Source organism: Bombus huntii, chromosome 4, assembly GCF_024542735.1.
Source record: "Bombus huntii isolate Logan2020A chromosome 4, iyBomHunt1.1, whole genome shotgun sequence".
NCBI lineage: Eukaryota > Metazoa > Arthropoda > Insecta > Hymenoptera > Apidae > Bombus > Bombus huntii.
The window spans coordinates 12,306,384-12,329,358 of record NC_066241.1 but is presented as its reverse complement, the minus strand read 5'-3'; the positions used below and the strand labels follow the sequence as shown (position 1 = coordinate 12,329,358).

General features: G+C 31.8%; 2 protein-coding genes and 1 long non-coding RNA gene across 16 annotated transcripts in view; 2 read left to right on the top strand and 1 right to left on the bottom strand.

The window, feature by feature from the left end:
- The window catches only part of LOC126864710 (androgen-induced gene 1 protein-like), a 14,710-nt gene extending 6,549 nt beyond the window's left edge, over positions 1-8,161 (bottom strand). Inside the window, exons 1-2 of one of the 3 annotated variants that reach the window (XM_050616314.1) lie at positions 8,032-8,161; positions 3,391-3,555 (exon numbers count right to left, since the gene is read on the bottom strand). In XM_050616314.1, coding sequence (XP_050472271.1) covers positions 3,391-3,543 — 153 coding nt within the window. In that variant the 5' untranslated portion in view covers positions 3,544-3,555; positions 8,032-8,161. Of the gene's footprint in view, positions 1-3,390; positions 3,589-7,904 lie in introns of those variants that run through there. The other 2 variants (XM_050616313.1, XM_050616315.1) reach the window with 2 other exon arrangements.
- Positions 20-7,898, top strand: LOC126864717 (uncharacterized). 5 transcript variants are annotated; one of them, XR_007689315.1, is made up of 5 exons: positions 20-2,572; positions 3,394-3,458; positions 3,584-3,951; positions 4,145-5,402; positions 5,865-7,898. It is a non-coding gene; the product is annotated as an uncharacterized LOC126864717 (long non-coding RNA). The 5 variants fall into 5 exon arrangements; XR_007689312.1 differs by lacking the exon at positions 20-2,572 and having other exon boundaries at positions 3,311-3,458; positions 4,145-4,335; positions 4,478-5,402; XR_007689311.1 differs by lacking the exon at positions 20-2,572 and having other exon boundaries at positions 3,311-3,458; positions 5,865-6,108; positions 6,371-7,898.
- Positions 8,124-22,975, top strand: LOC126864706 (clavesin-2-like). 8 transcript variants are annotated; one of them, XM_050616296.1, is made up of 7 exons: positions 16,175-16,487; positions 16,561-16,705; positions 18,686-18,877; positions 19,708-19,912; positions 20,371-20,494; positions 20,594-20,806; positions 21,375-22,975. In XM_050616296.1, exons 3-7 carry the CDS (start codon positions 18,718-18,720, stop codon positions 22,083-22,085), a joined length of 1,413 nt encoding a protein of 470 aa, XP_050472253.1. In that variant the 5' UTR covers positions 16,175-16,487; positions 16,561-16,705; positions 18,686-18,717; the 3' UTR covers positions 22,086-22,975. The 8 variants fall into 8 exon arrangements, with proteins under 8 accessions (XP_050472259.1, XP_050472254.1, XP_050472258.1 ...); XM_050616299.1 differs by lacking the exon at positions 16,561-16,705 and having other exon boundaries at positions 16,177-16,305; positions 16,371-16,487; XM_050616298.1 differs by lacking the exon at positions 16,561-16,705 and having other exon boundaries at positions 16,177-16,316; positions 16,371-16,487.

Here is a 22,975-nt window from a genome sequence, read left to right as displayed (position 1 = left end):
ATACATATAGAGTACATAATATAGTACGAAAATAGGACATAAAAAAAGGAACGGGGCGTGTACGAAATAGAGAAGCGCCATTAGAAGACAGAGATAAAAAGTGCTGCTGTTCTTGTTGCTCTTTCTCTGCGCGAATAGAATGCGCACGAGCTTTTGCTGACAAAAATCGTTTCCCGACCTGTTCTGAAGAATATCATGTTTCTTTCTTTTAAGTTTAATGCCCGATGAAAATTAGTTATTTTAATCTGTGGATCTATACTGAAAAATATAATTTAAGATAAATATAGATTTCGTAATTATTTAGAGAAATTTTATAATTATCATCGTGATACATGAGAAACTTCTTTCGACTTTTAAAGCGTTTTCTGATTGAAAGTTCGATTTATTGAGACGTGTTACGTATTTATATAGGAATAAGTAAAGGATTGGATCCCAAGACTGGAGAAAGATGATTACCATAACACGTTACGTGATTTTTCACTTCCTACTACCATTCACGATTTTATACTGCATCTATGCTCGAGTGATACGCTGATTTCTATTATGTACACGCTAAATTTAAACAGACTTTTGTATAGTGGTGGTTCCAGATTTTATTTTTATTAAAAAGGAGAAAGTATTATGAATTTAAATAATATCATATTTCGAGTAAATCATATGTATATTTTTTTAGAAATAGCATTTCGTAACTCATTAATCAAGTTGAGATACGTATATTTGTTGACCTTGTTAAAAGATAAAATACGAATACTTCGTTTTATCGATTGTATGTAATCAATAGTATAAGTAGAAATTTTGCGTTCTAAATTGGATACTTTATACGGGTAGACAACCATTGCGATTGTGTTGTATAATAATATGTACCTTCATTTTGGTAATTTTTACAAGATATTGTTACACAATTTTGTAAAAGAATTAACATTAGCTATTCTCTGACTGTAGATATATTTTATTTATGGAATATTCGTTATGTATCGCAACCTTGTTTGATTAATGAAACCATGTTTTTAAAACAATGGATATTATGAGAAGTTTGTTATTCAAACAAACATCAAGGAAGCATGTTATTTTACACTTGCTATATGTACCATTCATTGTATATACGATATAAAGTACAGATTCTGAAACTGGTAGAGTTAGGTTCCCAATACAAGAACAGCAATATCGGCAAGAACAGCATATATTTTTTGTATCATAAACAATTTTAGATTTCAAATAATGAGATTCTCATGTCTCGTTTGTGCTGTAAACGCGGTGTAGGTAACCTGTGTAATATTAGAGAGGAGAAATTCTCGGGTAAAATGATGTTTTGACGAAGTACCTCTATCCTATTAGCGCTTTGTGACGATTACTGAGTAGTTCCCTTGACCGTCGCAAGAGACATCGTTGTTAAAAGGAAGTTGTTAAAAAGTGTAATACAGATTTTACTGATGGTATTATAGCAAAAAATCAGAGAAACTTGGATTTTCGGTAATTGTATATAAAGGGATACATTTCATCGATTTTAATGAAATTTAAATATGTATCAGGGTGAAGATTTTATATATAATATGTAACCGCCGCTCAGTCATAGTTTTCGAGATATTGGTGAAAAACTGTTGCTATTAGACATTGAATTTTGTCTGTACGTGCACATCAATGGCACATACACATCACGGCGCGACAGCCAGCAAACGATCTATAACGGGTGAATTTGTCGAAAATGTGTTTAGTTTTTTAGTTTCACAATGTATTTAAATTTGATCAAAATCGCTGAGCTCTATCCTTCTATGCACAGTTATCAGATTTTTTACTTTGACGCAATCTACAGGTTGTCAGAGAACTATCAGGAAATAGTCACAAATCGCCTGAGGGGTGTTCGAACACCTTTATACTATACTATGACTGGAAGTGCCCCTATCATGGGACTTTCAGAATCTATATATACGATTGTGCTTTATATGTACGCTATACTAAGCTATATACACTTACGTAACGGTGTCAGAGGCATGCATAGGTTATGACGTATTGGCAATAGCGAATAGAGGCAACCAGCCCCTGTGCTATAAGGTCGATTTCACACGATGATACGTGTATGAAATGTGGATATGCTATAGTATATCTAACGAGGCGAGACAGTCGACTTTCGAATGTCACTAGTCGGCAGCCAATAGTTGCAACCGCAGTAATCAAATTTAGTTCACATTCATTGTCCCGTCACGTTGGATAGACTACACTATTTGGTGGTACTGATTTCGTGCATCTTGAGAAACTTGATCGCTGACGATACTTTCACTCAAGAATAAACGATACTGTATATTTTATTCCTGGAAATATATCTCATGCGTATATTGCGGTACGTATTTTGCGGTACACGTATCGTCGCGTGAAACCGGCTTAACGCTCTTAATATGGGGAAGAAGATTCAGATTCACACACACACACACACAATGAGCCGCTGCAACGCGCATGTGTACAGAAACACGAGGTAGACGCGGAGAGCAAATCGTGCTTGAGTATTGGCATCGAGACGTTGTACGAAGTAGGAAAGCGAGAGTAAAGGAAATGTGAAAAAGGCTATTAAATAATGACTGTGCGTAACTAGTATAAGATTAAGAATTTTGGAGTATAAACTTAACGTCAAGGTTTCATATTTAGTTTCAGTATAAAGTCATTTATTGACGCTCCATCATGTTGTAAAATGTGGAACGCAATATTACTGTATTTATTTAGCTGACACAAGTGCGTCGATGTAAATTTATTAGCGTTTGATTAAACGTTTATATAAACCTATAAATACATCGTTCAGAGTGAATGATATTTAGATGAAACTGTAGGAAAACTAACTACCCTCCGGTCTCGATGATTTTTAGATATGTTGTAGAAATCGATATTTTGAATTTTTCCTATACATAGAAAAAGTGGATTTGCTTAGTTTCCAAGATATTCGCCAAGAACTACCGGTACTACGGTGAATTTTGCCTACAGTTGTATGTCAGTGTATACGTTAATATTGCTTGCCGGTTGCTGGCCGCTTATTTTCTGTTTATAAATGAGTGTTGGGCTAGCTTAACGATTTCGTGCACAACGTGTATTTGAATTTCGGAATTGACCAAAATATAATCTTAAATATCTTAAAAATACATCTATATGCTTAACAATCTTGGTATTTAATTAAGAAGTATGTCATATCATCTAAGTTAGCAATTGTTTTATATTCTTTGCTGCCAATATTTTTCATAACATAACATTTTTTGGAATTTATATTAATTATATCTGTCGACACTTGTTACATATCGTGAACCATAAGATATGATGAACAATAGAAAACAAAATATAATGACGAATAAAAGAATTATAAATGTTTTGAACGAAATACGATTTTATTAATATTAAAAATATGCAACTTACCAGGTTCCATACAGTCAAGAACTTAAGTTGTCCTGGATTGAAGTCACCACGTGGGGGTTTAAGCAGAGGTATCGTAATCAAAAACCCTCTGTATGTCGTAAACGTGTACATCAGACACGATGAAATATGGTGTAGCTGATTTATTGTGTACATTTTCCTAAAATCCTGATAAAAAGATAAAATTTTGCGTTAGGGGTTTACATTATAGACTTTTTTATACATTATGGTAGTTCTTGATACGTAAAATCCAAAAATGTAAGTCATTAGGAGTCTAGCGGTTCAAAAATTACATAGGGAGAAAAATTTTGAATCGGAATCTTCTACTTGCCAAGCGGGTATTTTACTGATTGAGCTATCCAGAAAAGTACGTGTCCGGTTGAGAATTAAACTATTGCAAGTTGCTGTCGAAAGTATTTCTTCAGCGTTTGAGAGTAACTGTTTCAGAGGGATGAGGTAGCTTACTCTCGAATAGACCATGATCGAAGAGCTACTGGCACAATTCGAAACAATTTCATATTTTAAAAGTAGTATATCACGACAATTCATAACATGAGAAACCAGGTAAGTGAAGTGTAATCAAGTATGTAATAGAACGAAATATACAAATATTATCAGAATATCAAAATTACAAGTGACACAAGAACCCAAAAAAAAAAAAAAAAAAATATACAAAAAAGAAGAAGTAGCAGCGATCCGATAAAAAAATGAACTTCAAATTGGGTCTATTTTGGGATTTCGAAATTTTTAATTCCAGCTCTCGCAATAAACATCACAAGATCGTCACACATGAAGGCATCGGTGGTTAATTGTAAATAAAAGGAACTGGTTCAATTATACACTGAACTTCTGTTGCGTTCATTTGCACAAAATTGCAAAACATCTTGGTATCATCTTCAATTCGAAAATCCCTTCTAAATAATGAACATTACAGATAGTAAGCTTTCGGTGAGTTTTTCTAGTAAGTTCGAGGGTATTAATTTTCCAACTTGCTTTCAGATAGACAGACAATTTAAGAGTACTCTCGAGAACAACTATCGGACGAAATTCCCAAATCGACACGTACCTTAATATTGTTTCTTTTTTATAGAAATGATTTTTCCGTGAAATTTGTTACAACTGACGCATAATCCTTACCTGACATCTATGACATACAGGTTAGGTTCAACTAACGATTGACAGATGGGATGCGGCCTTGTATTATTGGCTAAGTTTATACGAAAAAATCTTTTTTATTTTTATTTTATTATTTTCTTACTGTAAGATTTTTGTGTCTTCACGAAAGTATTATATTAACCAGAATAGCATTATATTGTGATAAATAATTTTTATTTAAATAGCAAACAATAAAAATGGAAACGATAATAGACAAAATTCAATAATTTTAAACGGTATCGACATATACGTAATTCGGATTACGTCACATTAAATAATACATTATTTATCAATATATAAGAAATAAACACAGTGCTTCATATTTAATAAAAATAGCTTCAGTAATTATACCAACAGTAAGCTGAAGAATAAATACTTAATGTGTTGCTTCTTTTAAAGAAACTCAACTTTGTTAAACATTATTTAGATTTTTAAAAGATTTTCTAATATTAAAAAGAAATGTTACTAAATTCTATACTGAATAAATAAAATATTAAAGAGAAATGTTATTTTTTTTACAATTTTCAATTTTACAATTCCATTAAGCTTTATATCTAATCTAAATTGGAAGAAACAACTTCATGAATACATCATGGAGATCCTAATCGACGAATAGGTCACAATATTGTTTTTTTACAAGGAATTAATATTTAAACGTCAATGCGGAACTGAATTATATATTTCTTAGTATACGACTGGATATATCGTTATAAAAGAAAAATGTTTATTACATAAGAATTCGATATTGATAACGATCATATAACTACTCTTGTAAAATTCCGCAGCTGAAGAGACTTGAGCAGCATAGATATTATGTATTGCACCACAGATGACGATGCAAGATACGTTTCAATTACATGGTAATTATGCATACTCTAGTACCATACTCTTCTCTACTGCTAAGTTTTATTTCCAGTATGCATTTCTTAAAAAGATTGATTTAAGACAGACTTGTTCTATCCATTGTGAACTATATCCAGTGCTCCATATTATTATAAATAGTTTAGTATTGTATACTGCACATATGCATTTTGTGCACTTTTGCATCTTAAATGCATCTTAGAAAAAAAATTGCAAACAATAAGTATGTCAAATATCATAGTAATGGAAGCAAGAACACATTTACATATAATAACCATTCCTATATCAATAAATATATTAATGAATATATATAATATAACAAATAGATATAATAACTATTAAATATTTTTTTCGAATGTTCATTTTTTTAACTTTTACAAAATCTTATTAAATAGGTATATAATAAAATATTATATAAGCTCGTTCGGCGAGATGGCACTTATTTCTCTATCAACTTCCAGATAAATGACTGGAATCCGAGTTCAACTGGGTTCAAAATATCGACTACTCTGGTATTATAGTCCAGAAAATTGTCAGTTTCCGATCCTTCATAATAACAGTAATTAAATTGACAAAGTGAAGAGCCATCAAGATGAACGTGAATGCACTATATACTACCAAAAAGATATTTCTCTTATACATACAAATAATGTATTGTATTTATTGTATTTGTCTTTCTTGTCTTTCGTCTGCGAGAGGCTTCCGGTTTATATAATATTCCTTACGAAATTCATATAGCTGCTTTCCTTACGTTTATTATATTTTACAAATTCATAACATATTCATCATTAAGGATGTAGTAGAAGTATAATTATAAGACATAATATAAGTGAAATCTTCAAGTAAAGTATGGTAAATTTAGCTATCATAGTGATGAAAAACAAAATATATAAATAATGAATAATTAGCGAAATAATTTTGTGTATGGAAGATAAGGTATTGCATCTTTAAATAATTTCTTTCATAGGAAAATGAAACGTTACAGAATTAATGTGAAAATAACAAACATCGTAGTCATAAATAACGCGATTATTTGATTCGAAAAATGAACGAGATGAAAAATGAGATCTTCTGGAATGACCAGAAAAACAGGTTTGCAGAGAATGTTTTCGTGCAAGGATCAATTTCAGTGAAACATTTACGCTGGAACACTATTCTTCTTTCTTCGCGAAATATTTAAATTATTTCGTACTTCATTTTCCGTACAAATTGTTAAATACAATGATGATTTAATAATTCGAGATCATTCTAGAGAATAAACACTCCTAATACCAAGTGTATGCTAAATTGTGCAAATTGTGCCAGAAGTTGCACTACCACTTTTTTTGTTGCTAGTGTTAGCTGATAATTATACAATGGTTTTCAAAGAACGATGAGTTTTTCTATTCCTATATCGACGAAATGGAAAATTTCAGAAATTTAATTACTTGCCCACAAATTACATTCTGTATTTGTATGGTTCTACGTGCATATAGCACCATAGATTTACAGAAAAGTTTATTTTATTAAAAAGAAGAATTGCACTTACGAAATTCACAGTCTAGAGTATTGTAAACTCATTTAAAAAAAAGAAGTGAGTTTAGTTTCTAATGAAACCGATCAATTTTTCGATCATTCCTGAAACTGATTAAGTCTATTGTGAATGTGAGTTATGCTTTTTAGAATGAGAATGCAGTTACCCCTTTAAATAAACTGCTTCGATCTGTTTTTCAGAGGATCCGATTTCTCTTATCCCATTAAAATATAAGTGAAGTAAAATTGCACGCAAAAAATTCTCTATCTTTTAAAAAATACACTCCTCGATCATCTGAGAAAGTAATTATTTCCAATATTATTAGCCGCATCAGCGCGGTGTCCAGCTTCAGTATAATATCCTCAACGATATTAATTTAACAACTGTTATATTAAACAAGTTCTTTCGCGCTTATTTTATTGCATTCCGCTTAACCCTCCATTTAATATTTCTTAAAATCGATAATTTATATTTTAAATAATTTCTCAGTTCATTCTCATTTCAAATATATTATATATTTCTAATCACTCTTAATTCACTCAATAACAATCTGAAATCAACAACTTTTACTTAAAAAGGTTTCTCGTTTCATTTGTATTATAAATCATATCATTCGTCTTCTATTTTCTCTAATTCATTTCTTACGTTAGAATAGTATTCCCCTTCATTTCTGCATTCCTATTTAAACAATTGACACTTCGTGGCCCTAGTTCTCAACTGTTCCTCTTAACTTCATTTCTTAGAAACATATAATTAATCAATCCACATATGTCTAATTGATATAAAGATACAAATACATGATAACATGATGAAAATTCTACCTAGAAAGCAACAAATATTTAGTTCTTTTAAGTCCTACTTCCACGCAATAATATCAAATTCCTTATAGATTTTAAACTCAGTTTCTTCGGTTTACGAACTAATGGACATAGGACAGTTGAGAACTAGAGCAACGACTTATCTTACTTTTCATTATTTTTAAACCTACCTTGACGGATGACTGAAGAACGTTGGAAGATCTAATTTTATTTAATTTATGAAACTATGCCGAATGATGAAATTGAAAATTTAGGAGAAGTAGGTTTGTTGATATGTAGATTGATCGAGATACCTACAATGAGATACGGTACAACCAACTGAATCACAGGCCAGTCTTGTGAATTCACGAAGCACGCACATCAATTTCGACGGAAAGTCAGTCACGGACTGACAGTTAACTGTGCTCCACCGTTCGTTGAGTCTTAACTGAATGGGGAGCAATAGATAAAACAAAGAAGTCAGCTGATTCGTCGCCGTTGTGCTCAAACACTAGGTAGATATATCTGATTTCAAGATAGCTTTAATAACACATTGTCTTTATCTCAATTATAGGAACTCTTGGTAACTTGCAGGTAATATTCGCGAAAACTGATAAAAAAAAACGTGTGATACCGTGGCGCTAGTATCGCGAAAAAGGGCGAATAGACTTTGTATGCACAAATTCATTTGACTAATCAAGTAGTTTATATTCTATTTAACGAATCTATCGTCAACTCATGACTTATATTAATATTTGCTGCGCTTTAAAACAGGATAAATTTTTTTATCGTATAAAACGATGTAAATTTATTTAAGAACTTAAACGAATTGGTTCACTAAATGATGTGTAAACAAAATGTTGAAAAAATGACAATTAGCCGAATCGCAAAGAAAATAGTGGAAATCGCTTTTTACAATGTTTTTATTTGAGCCTGTAATGAAAATTTAAACTATGCTTTTATCGGAAAATTTTATCGAAACCAGATCCACGTTACTATGAACTACAAACGGTTGAAAATACTGAAAATCATAGTTGTTTACGACTTTCAACCTGTAACTGTAATAAATCTAAAGGGGTGTTCAGATCAATATTATGGTCAATATCCCAGGATTCTTAACATTATATTAACAGTTATATTCATCGTCTAGATGATTTTTTTCTGAAAGATTCTAAAAGATTCGTACATGTTACAACGCTTATCGCTTGTCTCTGCATCAACAGATTTCGATTCGTTAAATTTTAAAAAAGTTAGTCTGTTTTAAAGAGTGACTGAGTATTAATTTGACCCACTATATATAAAAATATTGATTGATGACATTTAGCGTTTAAATCGTAAACGATAATGAACGTTATGACGTTTCGTCTCGTTTCGATTTTATTATCTTATATTTACTGTTTACTATGTCTGGATGGTCAATTTAAATGATTAGTTATCAGAAGTTTATTAATATAATCTTACTAAACCAGAAAGTTCTTAATGTAAACATGATTAATATTGTAAATTATAAATGCAAAAAAAAGAGGATCAAATGTGTATGACGGTCAAAGTTCAAATTCTTGTTTAATTATTTTAAAGTGTTATTTGTATTTGCAGATATGAAATACGTATGATTTTGTTTCATCATTTATTTTCTATCTATATATCTACATATTTATCTATAATCTATGCAAATGGCAAAAGCGTACATTCGCAAATTTTCAAAAAGTTCAAAATTTTCCGCATAGTTAACTCCTTGCAGATAGGTGGGTTAAAGATCGCCTCATCTCGAAAAATTAAAGCTACTCACAGTCATACAATTTAATATTTTATTTAAAGTTCTTCGTTCAGTTGGCAATGCTATGAACCAACGGTAAATGTGTAAATATATAGTCGAAACGCATTAGTAAATTGTTGACACTGTTGTGATTGAGGTTAGCGAATTGTATGGTGCAGTGAATTTTTGTCTTCCATAACAGTATATGTTGTTTCGTTCCTTAAAATTTATTATGAGTGAATAAATTGTTTTATAATAAAAAAAACACATTATTTTTTATGATGTTTTATACTAATTTTGAAGCTGTATATGTTATGACACTGTATATATCCCACCTATCGCATTCCTTTCCGTGCAACTTAGGTTTTTATTTTCTTTAAAATCTTATGACTCAAAAAGATAAAAGATAATGTCACCGCGTATAAAGTCACAGATATACACTTATCGACAAAGGTTACGAACATAATGATCGCTTGAAAATTACTGTATATTTTTCATCTTGATATGTATCACATGTTCCCCAATATTTTATTTTTTATTTAGTTTTTGTTGAAAGTGGCTATATGATTCAATCAATGTTTCTCATCTTTTGTCACAAAGTTCTATTTTGTTTACCCGATTTAATATTAATTTACATCTCACACGAATATAGTCGAAAAAAGACTTCATGTGTATACTGTTACTTTTTTACAATATTTTTCATTTCATCTAATATATCTAAGAAGGTATATAATAATCTCTTTTAACTTTTGTCAGCAAGTGTATTTCTGCTCACGGCATAAATACACCCCCAAATCGGAACACAGGAAGAGTATAATATCAGGCGTAGTGAGATAGACATCCTCGTGACTATTGTAGTGTAGTAGTTAGTCGCAGTAATAGAAGTAACTTATAATTGTAGTGTTAATTAGATTTTATAGTAAGTTCTGTTAGGGAATAAATGTTATTTAATTTCAGCATAAAAAGTAGCATTGAATTTTACTCATCTATCTAGTAATACCGTCTCAACATAATCATATGTAAAAAATAATTTATATTCATTATAAACACTAATATAATATTTACTAATGGTAATATTAACACTAATTTTCATAAGTACGTAAAAATCAATAAGGTGATACATTGTGTGCGTCTGTATTTTGATAAATATTAGCTCCCTGATTAAACAATATAACTAAGCAGTATCACTGACTAGGTACAGGATCTATACCAGTAACAATACGTCATATATCATTAAATTCTCAATAGTGACCTCATACGGCAATCAAACCAACTAAAAAGAATGACCACTCAATTGTACAAAACTACAAGATTTTTGTTGATGTGTTAAAACCATTTGTATTATAAAGTAAACAATATTTCTTGTTATTCTAACAAAATTATAACCGTCACTAAAAAGTATACACTCAGATAATATTATTTATATCATCGCAAACATAATCTAGTCTTTTTGAATTTCTAATGAAAATTTAATAAATTACATTTCATACAATGGTTCCAAATAAAGTTTAGTCGCAACAATCAATAAGAAAAATACAATCACTGAAATAATTTAATTTAGATTATTAGAGATTTAATTTATATTATTAGTGATTTAATTTATTACGAAAATCTACTAAATCAGATTTCATAAAGTATTATTAAATAAGATACAGTTTTTAGTTACATTTTTAGAAGAATTTTTACCTAAAATACAAAACGTTCCTGTTAGCAGCTGTTAGTAACGGTAGAGTCCATAGGGGGCTCACGAACGAATTGGTTAACTAAGAGTTTCGAACAGACAGTTTCGCGCCGCAGGTAGACTGTTCACCTGCTACCTTCCGGAAGTATTGTTCTTTGTGTCTCGCAGTTTCGAAGAATCGTCCGCATGTGCAGTTGCGTGTGAACGACAGCAGGCATTTTTTCGTTCGCCTGATGCAGTGGTTAAATTCAATGTGTCAATTGTGGTTACAGCTTTCGATACAAAACTGTACTGTTGACGTAGCATAAACAGGTAACTATGTACTATACATATGAACATACTTATGGCTCCATGCTGAGCAGGAAATAGATTTTCTTATATCTTGTTTTTTGTCACCGTCAGGATTCATCGAATCTTTAACATTTATTGAAACAATATCTAAATTATTATTGTTTAAATTTTTTATAGATCATTCATTTTAATTCAATTTATTTTGTATCGTACGAAGAAAATTAGATTAAAGGATAGATAAATGTATCATATAAGAAAAAGACAAATTTATTCATATATATATATAATATTTTTTATATGGATTTCTTTCGTATCGTTTGTAGGATATGTTTATGGAACCATGATTTATTGTAACATACTATCTTTTTCGTGGAACGATAGGCACCAATTAGTAAGACTACGTTGTTATACGATACGTAATAGTTTAGTTTCTCGTAAGTCTTTTCTACACGATAATCAGTCCCTCTGCCGAAAGAAAGAAAGTAATATTGGTACACACAATTAAGGTACACGTAAATATAGACGGTGCAAATTACAATTTGATTATTTTGTATTTCCTTCAACCCGTAATATAAAAGAAAGTCATCGATGTATCTACACCTGCATCTATGACGTGCCATCTATGTTCATTCAGAACTAGCCATAAGACTTATATGCAATGTAATGTGAAGATAAATAATAATCTAAACATAGAGAAGAATTTAATAAATATTGGTACTTAAAAATTATTTTCATATTAGAATAGTACTGTCAAATAAAAATTAGAAAATACTGAATAGAATCAATCTCTGGTGGGCAGGTAAAAGGGTGTAAATCAAAATGATGTATTAGCTTTGCAGAAAAGCACTTATAATATTTAAAACATAATGTAGAATCAGGTATTAGATTTTTTATATACTATTAGAATTAGAGGTAAAGAAACGAGAAAGAAGTGAAATTGACTTGTACTATTAGAACCATAAACAAAAGAAGAAATGTAGAAAATATTAACTTATTCAGTTGACCAAAATTTAACTTGTACTCTTTTATATCCGCTCACCAGAGTTAACGTTTTAATGCTTGTTGTGTCAGAAGTGGACCGTAATATTGAAATCTGATTGCACTAAGATATCAAAACCTCGAGAAAATGGGTTGCGGCTACCTTTTACAACATTAAAAGAAACCGGTAACTTCTGTCTTCTTCTCTGCTACGCTTCTACCGTTATGTTGCGTAATGTATGGCGGCGTTACACGAACAGATCTGTTTTCGTCCTTCGAGTGCAGACAAGCCCGCCATGCACCGCAAAAAATTGGTAATTTATATGTGTCGTAGTTTCAAAACTCCGTGATTGTTGATTAAAAATATACATTGAGACATAGCAGTCAGATTTCACAGCGGTTCATTGATATTTGAGGTTATCTGTTCGTAATTTGCACTTAAATAATTTGAGTTTGTACATCATTCAAATTCATTCAACCTTAAGTTATTATTAATCTTATAAAGAGAGTCTTTTTTTCTATTAAACCTAAACAAGCTCCTTATAAAGAGTCATATGGCTATAAAGAGGATTTATACAACATGTGTAGTGCAGTTCGATATAAACTGCTACGCGTACTTAGGGGATGTCAAAGTTTATTGAACTCAATTGGACGTGGCAGTGATGCATTGGAGGACCATTAATCTTTATTGTTACAAAACTTTTTCATTATTACTACAACATATTGCACAGAATTCCTATTCTTCCATATATGGAATTGATATTTTTGCTTAATAATCAAAATATTAATACATAAGTTCCTCAGCTTATAGATTATTATATTAAATTTCACCGAGTAATTGAAAAACACCATGCATTTAATCAGGCAATTTTCTACACAAATATTTGTATTTCTGTAGAACTTGAAGGCTCGCGTTCTTTTAATTGCGAATTAAGTTGTGTAATCAATATTGTATAATAGCTTCGACAAAATGATCGCGGGTCATAGTGTTTAATCTAAAGTACGATACCGGTAGTTCTCGTCCTTGAGGGAATCGATCGATGGAAGAATTGAATGGTTTCGCGCTATAAAACAAGATTTTCCTTTATCGGATATACAATAGGACTTTAATCGTCCAGTCGCTTGTTCTGAGAGGACGCTGCGTACTTACGAAAATCTTTATCGTGTATATCTCTTTTGCACAAAATGTCAATCGTGCATGTGCCAATAACAATTATTATCGGTTGTTAATCGCCGTGGATGTTTATGAATTCATTAACAATCTTGCGACTCTCGAACGTGACTCATCAGAATTCTTACAAAAATATAACGACAGTATACGAATTTGCTTATTTTTTTTTTTTTTTTTTTTTGAAATTATCGAGAACGTATATCTTTGTGTGTCGAGGATCAACATTTCGCAATGACCTTATTATTATGTTATTTATTTTCGGTGTAAAAATATTTAAAGAAAATCGAGCTGATGGAAGTTCGTGGAAACAACATAACATGATATTTTATATGATTACGTGACTCGACAGGATATTACCAAAGTGAACCGTGACCAGTAATTCTTCAACGATATTTTTACGGATCCGTTTTCCCTCGTTTCTTCTTTTTTTTTTTTTTTTTTTTTTTATTTAAATTTACTCAAATCACTGAGTGAGGTTTATACAGCTGTACAAAAATGATACACTTTGAGTACATTTTATTTTCCCTTCTCTTGAAGCAATGCATTTGTTATTTTCGAAATCTTGACTGCTCCTTGAAAATACAAATTTTCGAACGAATCTTTTCTCGATAATATACGAGACGATTTATTAAAGATAAAATTAGTTCACCGTGTTCTATATGACCGTATCGTGACAAAAATCGGCTCGGGACATCTGGTCAATTAATTTTTCTGATTATCTCGTCACAGATGCGCAATGGTTAAACAGACTCGTCACTAGAACATCCACAGACAATTGTTGCATATTACAATTCATTTAACAGTAATACCTCAACTCTAATCTTCGAGTAATATGTACTTCTTATTTTGAAAGTAATTGCCATACAAGTAAAATTTTGCCATTAATGTCAGAATGTAATAAAAATACGTATATGTACGTATTACGAAATTTCTTTAAGAATTCACTGATCACATACTATGCGCAAAGACTTAAAATGACATATGTATTGTGCAATTTTCGTTGAACCACCAAAATTACGTAATTGAATTTTAATTTTCCACCTTGTAAGCGTTTTCTATATATTTTACTACTGGATGCTCGCATTTTTTGGGGAACGGTTTTACCTGAACGAGAACGATCGGTGAGTCAGCCGCACTGGTAACCGGCTTCGTCCGTCTTTCTCTCTATCTTTTCTACTCCCACCTTCAGCGGTCATCCTTTTCCTTCTTTGTCGATGTTTCATCTCTTTCCCACGCGTTACTTTTTCCTTTCTATCGCTGTTCTCTCTTCGTCTCTCTTTAACGTTGCAACCCTCCTTTCTCCTTCCCGTTTGATTTCAGCACAGGTTACACTTTTTCTCTTTCTCTCGATACTTGTCCTTTTCACGTTCGATCGTATCTACGCTATTTTCGTCTCTCTCTAACTGCCCATGCCCTTTTTACTATATACCGTCTCTTCTCTGTCATGTTTTTTCTATTAGTTACATCAATAAAATTTGAATTCATTTAATTCGAATTATCTTTTGTTCCATTTCATTCCGTACCTCGCTTTCTGTTACTTCTTTATTAAGCGTATCGTTAATAGAAGAGATCGAATTAATTTATACGTTATTTGAATCTTTGAATAATACTAAAAAGCAATTGTAACTGTTGTGAATTTGAAAGTTTAATGACGTCAAAGTTTTTACGATAGTTTGCTTAAATGTAATTTTTAATATACAAGGTGAAGCAAATAAAGTGTTCATAGCTTCTGACGTAGATCGTACTTGCCAAACGATGGAAAAAGGTCGTAATAGACATGGATAGAAAGATTAAGAGTTCCAAAGTTATAAACAGATTTTTGTTTCCGTTGAAGCGAGAAAGTTGCTCGCTGTAGAAGCTATCGTACCGTATGGAAACAATGGATTACCTTATCATTTCTTCTTTTCTTGGTTATAGAAGGTTTTGTACACGATCTCCTTCCATTTTTGCACACGCTTGATACTTTCGTATCAAAGAATTGCGTACTCTTTCAAAGATCCCTGGACGTGTTCTAACCATTTCACTGGTATTTTGTATCGAGGCAGATAAAATCCATTGTTTCCGTACGGTACAATATCTTCTGAAGCGAGAAAGTTATTCGCTTCAAACGCAACAAGGAATTATTTGACTTTGAATCTGTTCTATTTCCGACCCTATATGCGCAATATAACTCTTTTTCATCATTTGTCAAGTACTATCTATTCTAGATGTTACGAGTTTTTTTTTTCTTTTTTGTTTCACCCTGTATATGTGAAAATATGAAGATACTAAGAATTAAAAATATATAGTGTGTTTCTAAGTTTCCAGGAAGATCGAAATCATATTTTGCAAAATTATATAAATATCGATGGTCTAAAGATAGATTTTTTAACGTTATTTTGGTACATTAAAAAAATAAGAAAATGTATAGCGGATTTTTATGTTTCTAAGAAGTTCAAGTCATGGTTCTGAACCGTGCGTCTCAAGTCCATCGTTACATCGTTACACCGCCGGCGATTCTTTTCCTTTTTCCTTCAATAAGGCAAGCGTCTCTCCTTGAGAGTCTCACTCGCTCCTTTGTTTCTCAATGCTCTAACACTTTCGAGCGAATCGCAACAGGCGACTTCATTGCGCGCCGTTCGCTCGTGACCGTTCGAGCAACAAGGCTCCTCTGATGAACGAGTCCTTTGTCTCTTTTGTTTACAAATTTACGCAGAATACGATTAACATTAGCGGGTAAATTAAAGGTGTAGTATTTTTTTTAAATAATTCATGACACAGTGTAACTGTATATTTTGTAGAAATCACATAAATACCTCGTGTGACAGTGAACAATACCGACAGTGATAAGAAAGAAACAAAGAAGAAGGAAGTGTGATTTTCAGTGAAGTGTTTTACAACTGTTGCAAATATTTTATGTAAGTGCGGTATTAAAATATAACTTATGCCATTAAGCTGGTTACGATTTACAACAATTTACATATGTCGCAGGTCGCCTAGTGTGAACAGTTTCCTCTACACTATACATGATTCTAATTTGTTCGAATGATCTTCAGGTTATTTTTTACAACTCGATGTATCAAGTGAATTTCTGAGAAAATGTCATATGACAAAATGGTGTACACGAGTAGATCTCGTAAGTGCTTCGTGTTCAAAGCAATGGCTTAGATATAACCTATGATGGCTATCTTAATGAATTTTAAATGGCTTTGAGCTTCTTTGATTTTACCCAAATTAACGTTCCGTAGCATTTTTAATAAGTTCCTGTACTTAATTACACCGTGCTCTGTAATTACACGCACTGCGATTAAGAGGATTACGTTTCCAACAGATTTTAACGATTTATATGTATATACAAACCATATCTGTGGTTAACATAAGTGTACGTTTTTATGTCGGAAAAAGAAATATCGAAAAACAGTAGTATTGACGTTGATAGACCGTCATAAACGTAGTTTATAAAATGTAGTAGTTATAAAAATGTTTGTTGACATATGTTCAATTTGCACTGTGTTTGAAGCGTCAAATTAAGGATAATGGCTGAACTACGGATGTTTATATATTTATTGAGAAGTGAAAAAAGCAAAAATACATGTCATATACAAAAATATATATTTAATGTATATTATATGGTACTATTATATTTTTTTATTTTATATTTTTAGATTTACTATTATATTTTTAGATTTTATATAATATTTGTTTATATATATAAAATATCTTCTACATATGATATAAAATTGGTAAAGAACGTAGTATTTCGCATACATATAATATTGACTAACTCTAGAATTCAAGTTTTATTTCTGTACTTTTATTATAAAAACATAAATTTGCATAAACATTGCCAATGCAGTGAATAATCGTTCACCGAAAAAATAGTTACATGACTCGACAAATTATTCTTAAGTAACCACTTAAAGTAATAATTTTACGATAACGCTGATACAAATTCGTTTCTTCGTTCTTAAAGTGAAATATTTCGTATCTTAGAAATTTTTACCTTGAAAATATAGATTCATGGCTCGAATTAATATTCACGTTACAAAAAGTAAGTCTGAAATAATTAGTTATTGCTGAATGATTTTATGAAGTTCGCTGGATCAAAGTAAAAGTCTCAATAAGCAGTTACACGAACCGGTCGCGGTTATCCTGCAAGCTGTATTGCGTCTCAACGGTGTTTCACCTAGAAATGAGTCATTCCGGCTACTAGTTAGACTCGTTCGATGTCTTCTTAAAGCGTTGATTCATCTGTCATTTTTTATAGAATCAAAACATAAAATTATAAAGAACAATTGAGACAGTGATATTTTTACAAAAATATTCCTAAAGAAAAGACAGTTGAATATATTTTTAGCCATCGATTATACGTGCTTGTCTTTTTCAAACATAATTATCGTAGTTCGAGTATATTTTTACATACGTGAGTGTATGAATTATATATTGATCACGTATCGATCACGTATTGACCACGTATCAAATGTTTGCATTGACCAATCATTTTTGTATAAATATCCTGCAAATATAATACGCATGGAGATAAATTTCATTTCCATAAGGTACTTCATTTACTTTAAGGGAGTGTCTCTTCAAGTGTTCCATGGTGCTGAATGTCTCACGTATATATGCGTTTGCCGGTATCTTATGCTTTTATATCTGGAAGTGTATTTCTTATATTCACAAGTTGCGGAACTGTAAATGTTAATTTATCGATATGATTCCGCAATCTTCTCAGACATATATGTATACATATAGTGACAGCTAAATAAATATATATGCATATAATCAGTAAATTTAATAAATTCAATAAATATAGTACATGTATAATAGCTAAATATATACAGCAGTGGATAAAAGAAAGTTTAACATTGATGCGCTATAGAGTCTAGCCACTTTTGCACTAACAATTTTTTACCATATTGGCAACATTCGTCTGTTCTGTGGCATATATAATAATATATCATATATAATAATAAAACAATATAGAAAAAAACTCATGATATCCTTTTATATTTCTTATTTAATAAATTTTCTTTTGTCCGCCATGGTATATGTATATTAAACAAAAGGATCTTTCGTTTTCACCGGATGTATCGATTACGATTGATTGCTGCAGATCTGTGGTAAGGCGAAAGGCGGGTCCGCAAGATGTCTGAGTATTGCGAGTACATGTGGGACACCACAAGAGGTCACATGAGTCCTGCACTTGCACGGAGTATTTATGAGGAGGAGGCCAGATTCGACAAATGCGACAAGAAACTGGCCATTAAAACCGTCCGAGCAATATTGCGTGAAATGCCGGATGTAGGTAAGAAGGGGTTTATTCGCAACGCTCGACCGTTATTCGACCGGAATTATTTATCGAAACTTCTGTTGTATTAAAATTGCCAAATTGGAGATACAAAAGCAAATTAGAGTATACTATATCGCAATCTGTATGAAGACCACAGGTGAGAAATACGATAAGTCATATTTTTCATGTCCTATAGAAGATTAATTTTTAAGTTTTGTTTAATTTTCAGATCGAATACGTATGTATCTTTGTTATTCTCTTGAACATTTTTATCATCAATGTCAATTATACAGACTAATATTAATTTAATTAAATTAGCGTGTAGTTAAATAATCAGTAATTAAACTGCGGATTTTTACTCATTTATGAGATATCTTCAAATGAGAAAATATATGAAATACTCGAAATATAGTACTCATTGATGCAATTTATGAAACAATTTGCTAGCTGGCTTACGTTCTTTTAATTATCTTCATAAAAATATTAATTTGTATAGATATGTATCCGTAGGCTGGGGATAGCTAATATTATTTCTTACAAAACATTGTACGTTTATTTGTAATTCTTTTCAGTCAGTGATACAAAGTTAGAAAATGAACAAAAGCTGATTGATCGTATTTTTCCCATGTGATTTTCATACGGTATTATATATCTCTTGATAATACGGAGATACAGTACTCGCATTAGTACATTTCATTCGATTGGTCCCGTTAGGTTCGCCTAGACTGATTCGTTTTCCACGCGTCGATCCTCGAATTTCCGGCATAATGTCCGCGTTCGAGCGGCTTCCTGCCGGCTATTTTTTTCACGCGAAGCATTACAATGACCCATCTGTTTGCTTCTAGACTTGAAGCACTGCACGGATGAATATATTACACGTTTCCTGCTAGCCCGGAAATATCGCACGGAACAAGCTGCTGCCCTGATAGCCGCTTATCAGGCGCAAGTAGCGCATCGACAGGATATCTTCGGCAATCTAACCGCAAGAGATCCAGCCTTGCAGCGGGCGCTGCGCGCTGGAATACCCGGTGTACTTCCTGCACGTGATAGGTACCATTTTGAAATTTAAATTCGTTTCCGGTCTATTTAATACATTCTGAAACTTATATTAACATTTACGTAGACATGGCGAAGTTAGTAGTTTCGGATATTATTTAGAATTAAATCGATGATGATTGTAAAAATAAGTTAATAATTTATAGTAATTTTATAGATAGTTTACTTTTGTTATATAATGATAAAAAAAATTTGACTGGCTGATGATTAAATTTGAGCATAATATAAGATTATGGATATCGTTTTATAAATTGTGATCATTTTTGAAATCATAATTGATACAAGGGAATATTTAATACAAAGTTTACCACATCTATTGATGACATCGTTCTTCGTAACTACAATATCTTTGCGTATTTTTAAAATATTATTTCAATATAACTATTAATAATTTATTATTGTTATTAATTTAAATATATTGTTATAATATCATAAGTCAAATTCATTTTCAGGAAAGGGAGATGCGTACTCGTTATTTTAGCCTCGCAATGGGACCCTATTGCAGTACCAGCATTATCAGTTCAACGCGCTCTCTTTTTGGTTTTAGAAATTCTCATACAAGACCCAAGGAATCAGGTACGATTCATGTATAAGTTTGTGTAACTTTAAGTCTCGAACAAACAAAGTAAGTCTTTTAGTCTTCTATAGCTCTAGACGTTCCATTTCTTTTTCTAGCAATCCGGTTTCGTGGCGGTGGTAGATTGGAGCGGATTCTCTTTACGACAGGGCGGTGCCCTGGGCGCAGCGGCACTGCGAAACCTAATAGCTGCTCTTCGAGGACGATTTCCGGCTAGATTCAAAGCTATACACTTCCTGTCGGCGCCGCTTTACGTTCAGGCCACATTGGCCCTTGTGAAACCTTTTTTGGACGAGAAAACTCGGAACAAGGTAGGAGAAACTGCTGAAGGACAAAGTACATATTAGAAAGTAGATAGAAAGGGATAAAATAATAGCTTCGAATACGTATCATAGTAGCGTATTATATTAAAGATAGAAATAGATTAAGAAGATTAATTAATGTAAACAATATACATCAACGCACGTATTAAAATGCAACTACTTGACGTCAATTGCTGTAATTATATCAATTAAGATAATACACTCGGTAAATTCCACATCCCGGCAAATTATTATTGCAAACAAAGCCTTTAATTGCTTTTAATTTCTAGCCATGTGTATAATCGCTTGACGCTGAAATTGAAACGTTTTGCATACATACATATGGGTTTCAGATACGAGTAACTAAATATTGACCAACAGATAATCTAAGATAGCGTAAAGCTCTAGAGTGTTGCATGTTTGCATAAAGTGTGAATATCCGATTTCATTAAACGAGCATTCTTTTTAATTTCAAAGCGAACGGATATATCGTACTTCAAGAATTATCTTCCAATAAAAAGATTAAGTTTTTCAATGGAATTTATAAACATTACCAATGTACATCTAATATTTTCAGATCTACTTACATGGAAATAATTTGAGCACCCTGCATGAACACCTGCCCACTGACATTTTGCCAGCGGAATTAGGTGGCACAGGGCCAGCATTTAACCCAGGACTATGGGCCGAACCAGTTATTCATTCAGCGATGAAAGAAGCTGAACTGGCTGCGATAAAAAAAGAGAAGGAGCAAGCTGAGAACGTAGATCAGTCTCGCGATAAGAAATTCGAGTCTAGAGACATGGAGAATCATAAAAGAAACGAAGCAGACTCTATAAAATCGAACAATGGTGTGAATAAAGAGAACGGAAGGCGATTCTTCAATCCTTTCGGTAATTCTACGAAGAATCAGTCGCCGAAGAAACCTGGAGGAACAAATGTAGAATTGAATCTAATTAATCGTACTAATGGATATGCAGAAAGAAAAGAAGGTAGGAGAGATAGTAGAACGATAAAGGAAAACGAGGATTCTTGCAGTAGAGGTAGAGATAGAATGTTAAGCAATGGTAGCGCTGATTACTTTGACGACAAAAGAGAACAATACAAGGATGTGCAGGATAACTTGTTAGGATCTCGATCTGAAAGACGCTCGAATGAATATGAGATCTCAAATAGACCAGATAGCGACGACAGTAAGGATAATTCGTTAGATAACAGATCAGAGAATGCCCTAATTGATACAAGTAAAATTGAAACTGTCTCCGAAGAAACGAATCTCATAACGTAATGTTAATTTTCTCGACTTCTTAGGTTAAAACAAATTAACGCAGTAGTACTTCCATGAGAAGTGTTGACTTTCAATTTTAAATATAATGAAATCAAATACTGTCGCTAGGTTTAAGATCGGTAGAATGTAGTAAGTTCCGTGAAATTTGTATTCTCTGTAGGTTTTAAAAGATATATTGTGATACGATATACATCATTTTTAATAAGTATTTATACATTAATGAGGCTTTTGTTCTTTATACATATATACGATTCTGTTTCAACTAGATCAATGTTATTTAAACATTGAATTTCTTATCCTTTTTTATCTTATTTTATTTTTAATATCTTTTATCATGAAAAGAATGAATTCGTTTCCATACGAATTTTCATTATTTCATAGACATATTTACATACTGCTACTACTATTGTTCGTGACAAAAATAAAATGAACATTGCACGAACATTCTCTATGTTCCTCTTTCTATCGTATGTGAAAAACATATTCAACAATATAGTGTTATAACTTTCAATGAGTACTTACATTGTGAACTTAAGATTATGATATTTATCAATTTTTATAGGCTATTTATCGCTGTCCACGAAAACACGAGCATAGTTAACAAAAATCTTTGCATGTGTATGAAATTCATACAACTATCAGTCACATTTTTTTAAAGAGTTTATACGACAAGCAATTCGTATTAGGATTGTAAATATGTATTAAATTATTTATTGATATCAAATGTATCATGAAATCGAAGATCTCTCGTTTCGTATGACATTCTCGAGAAATGCGAATCCTGTACTTACATATTGTTAGGATTATGAGTGTGATAAAAATTGCGTCGTAGATAGTTTTTTAGTTCTTCTAACTGTATTTTTTAATAAAACAGTATTTTAATATTTGGA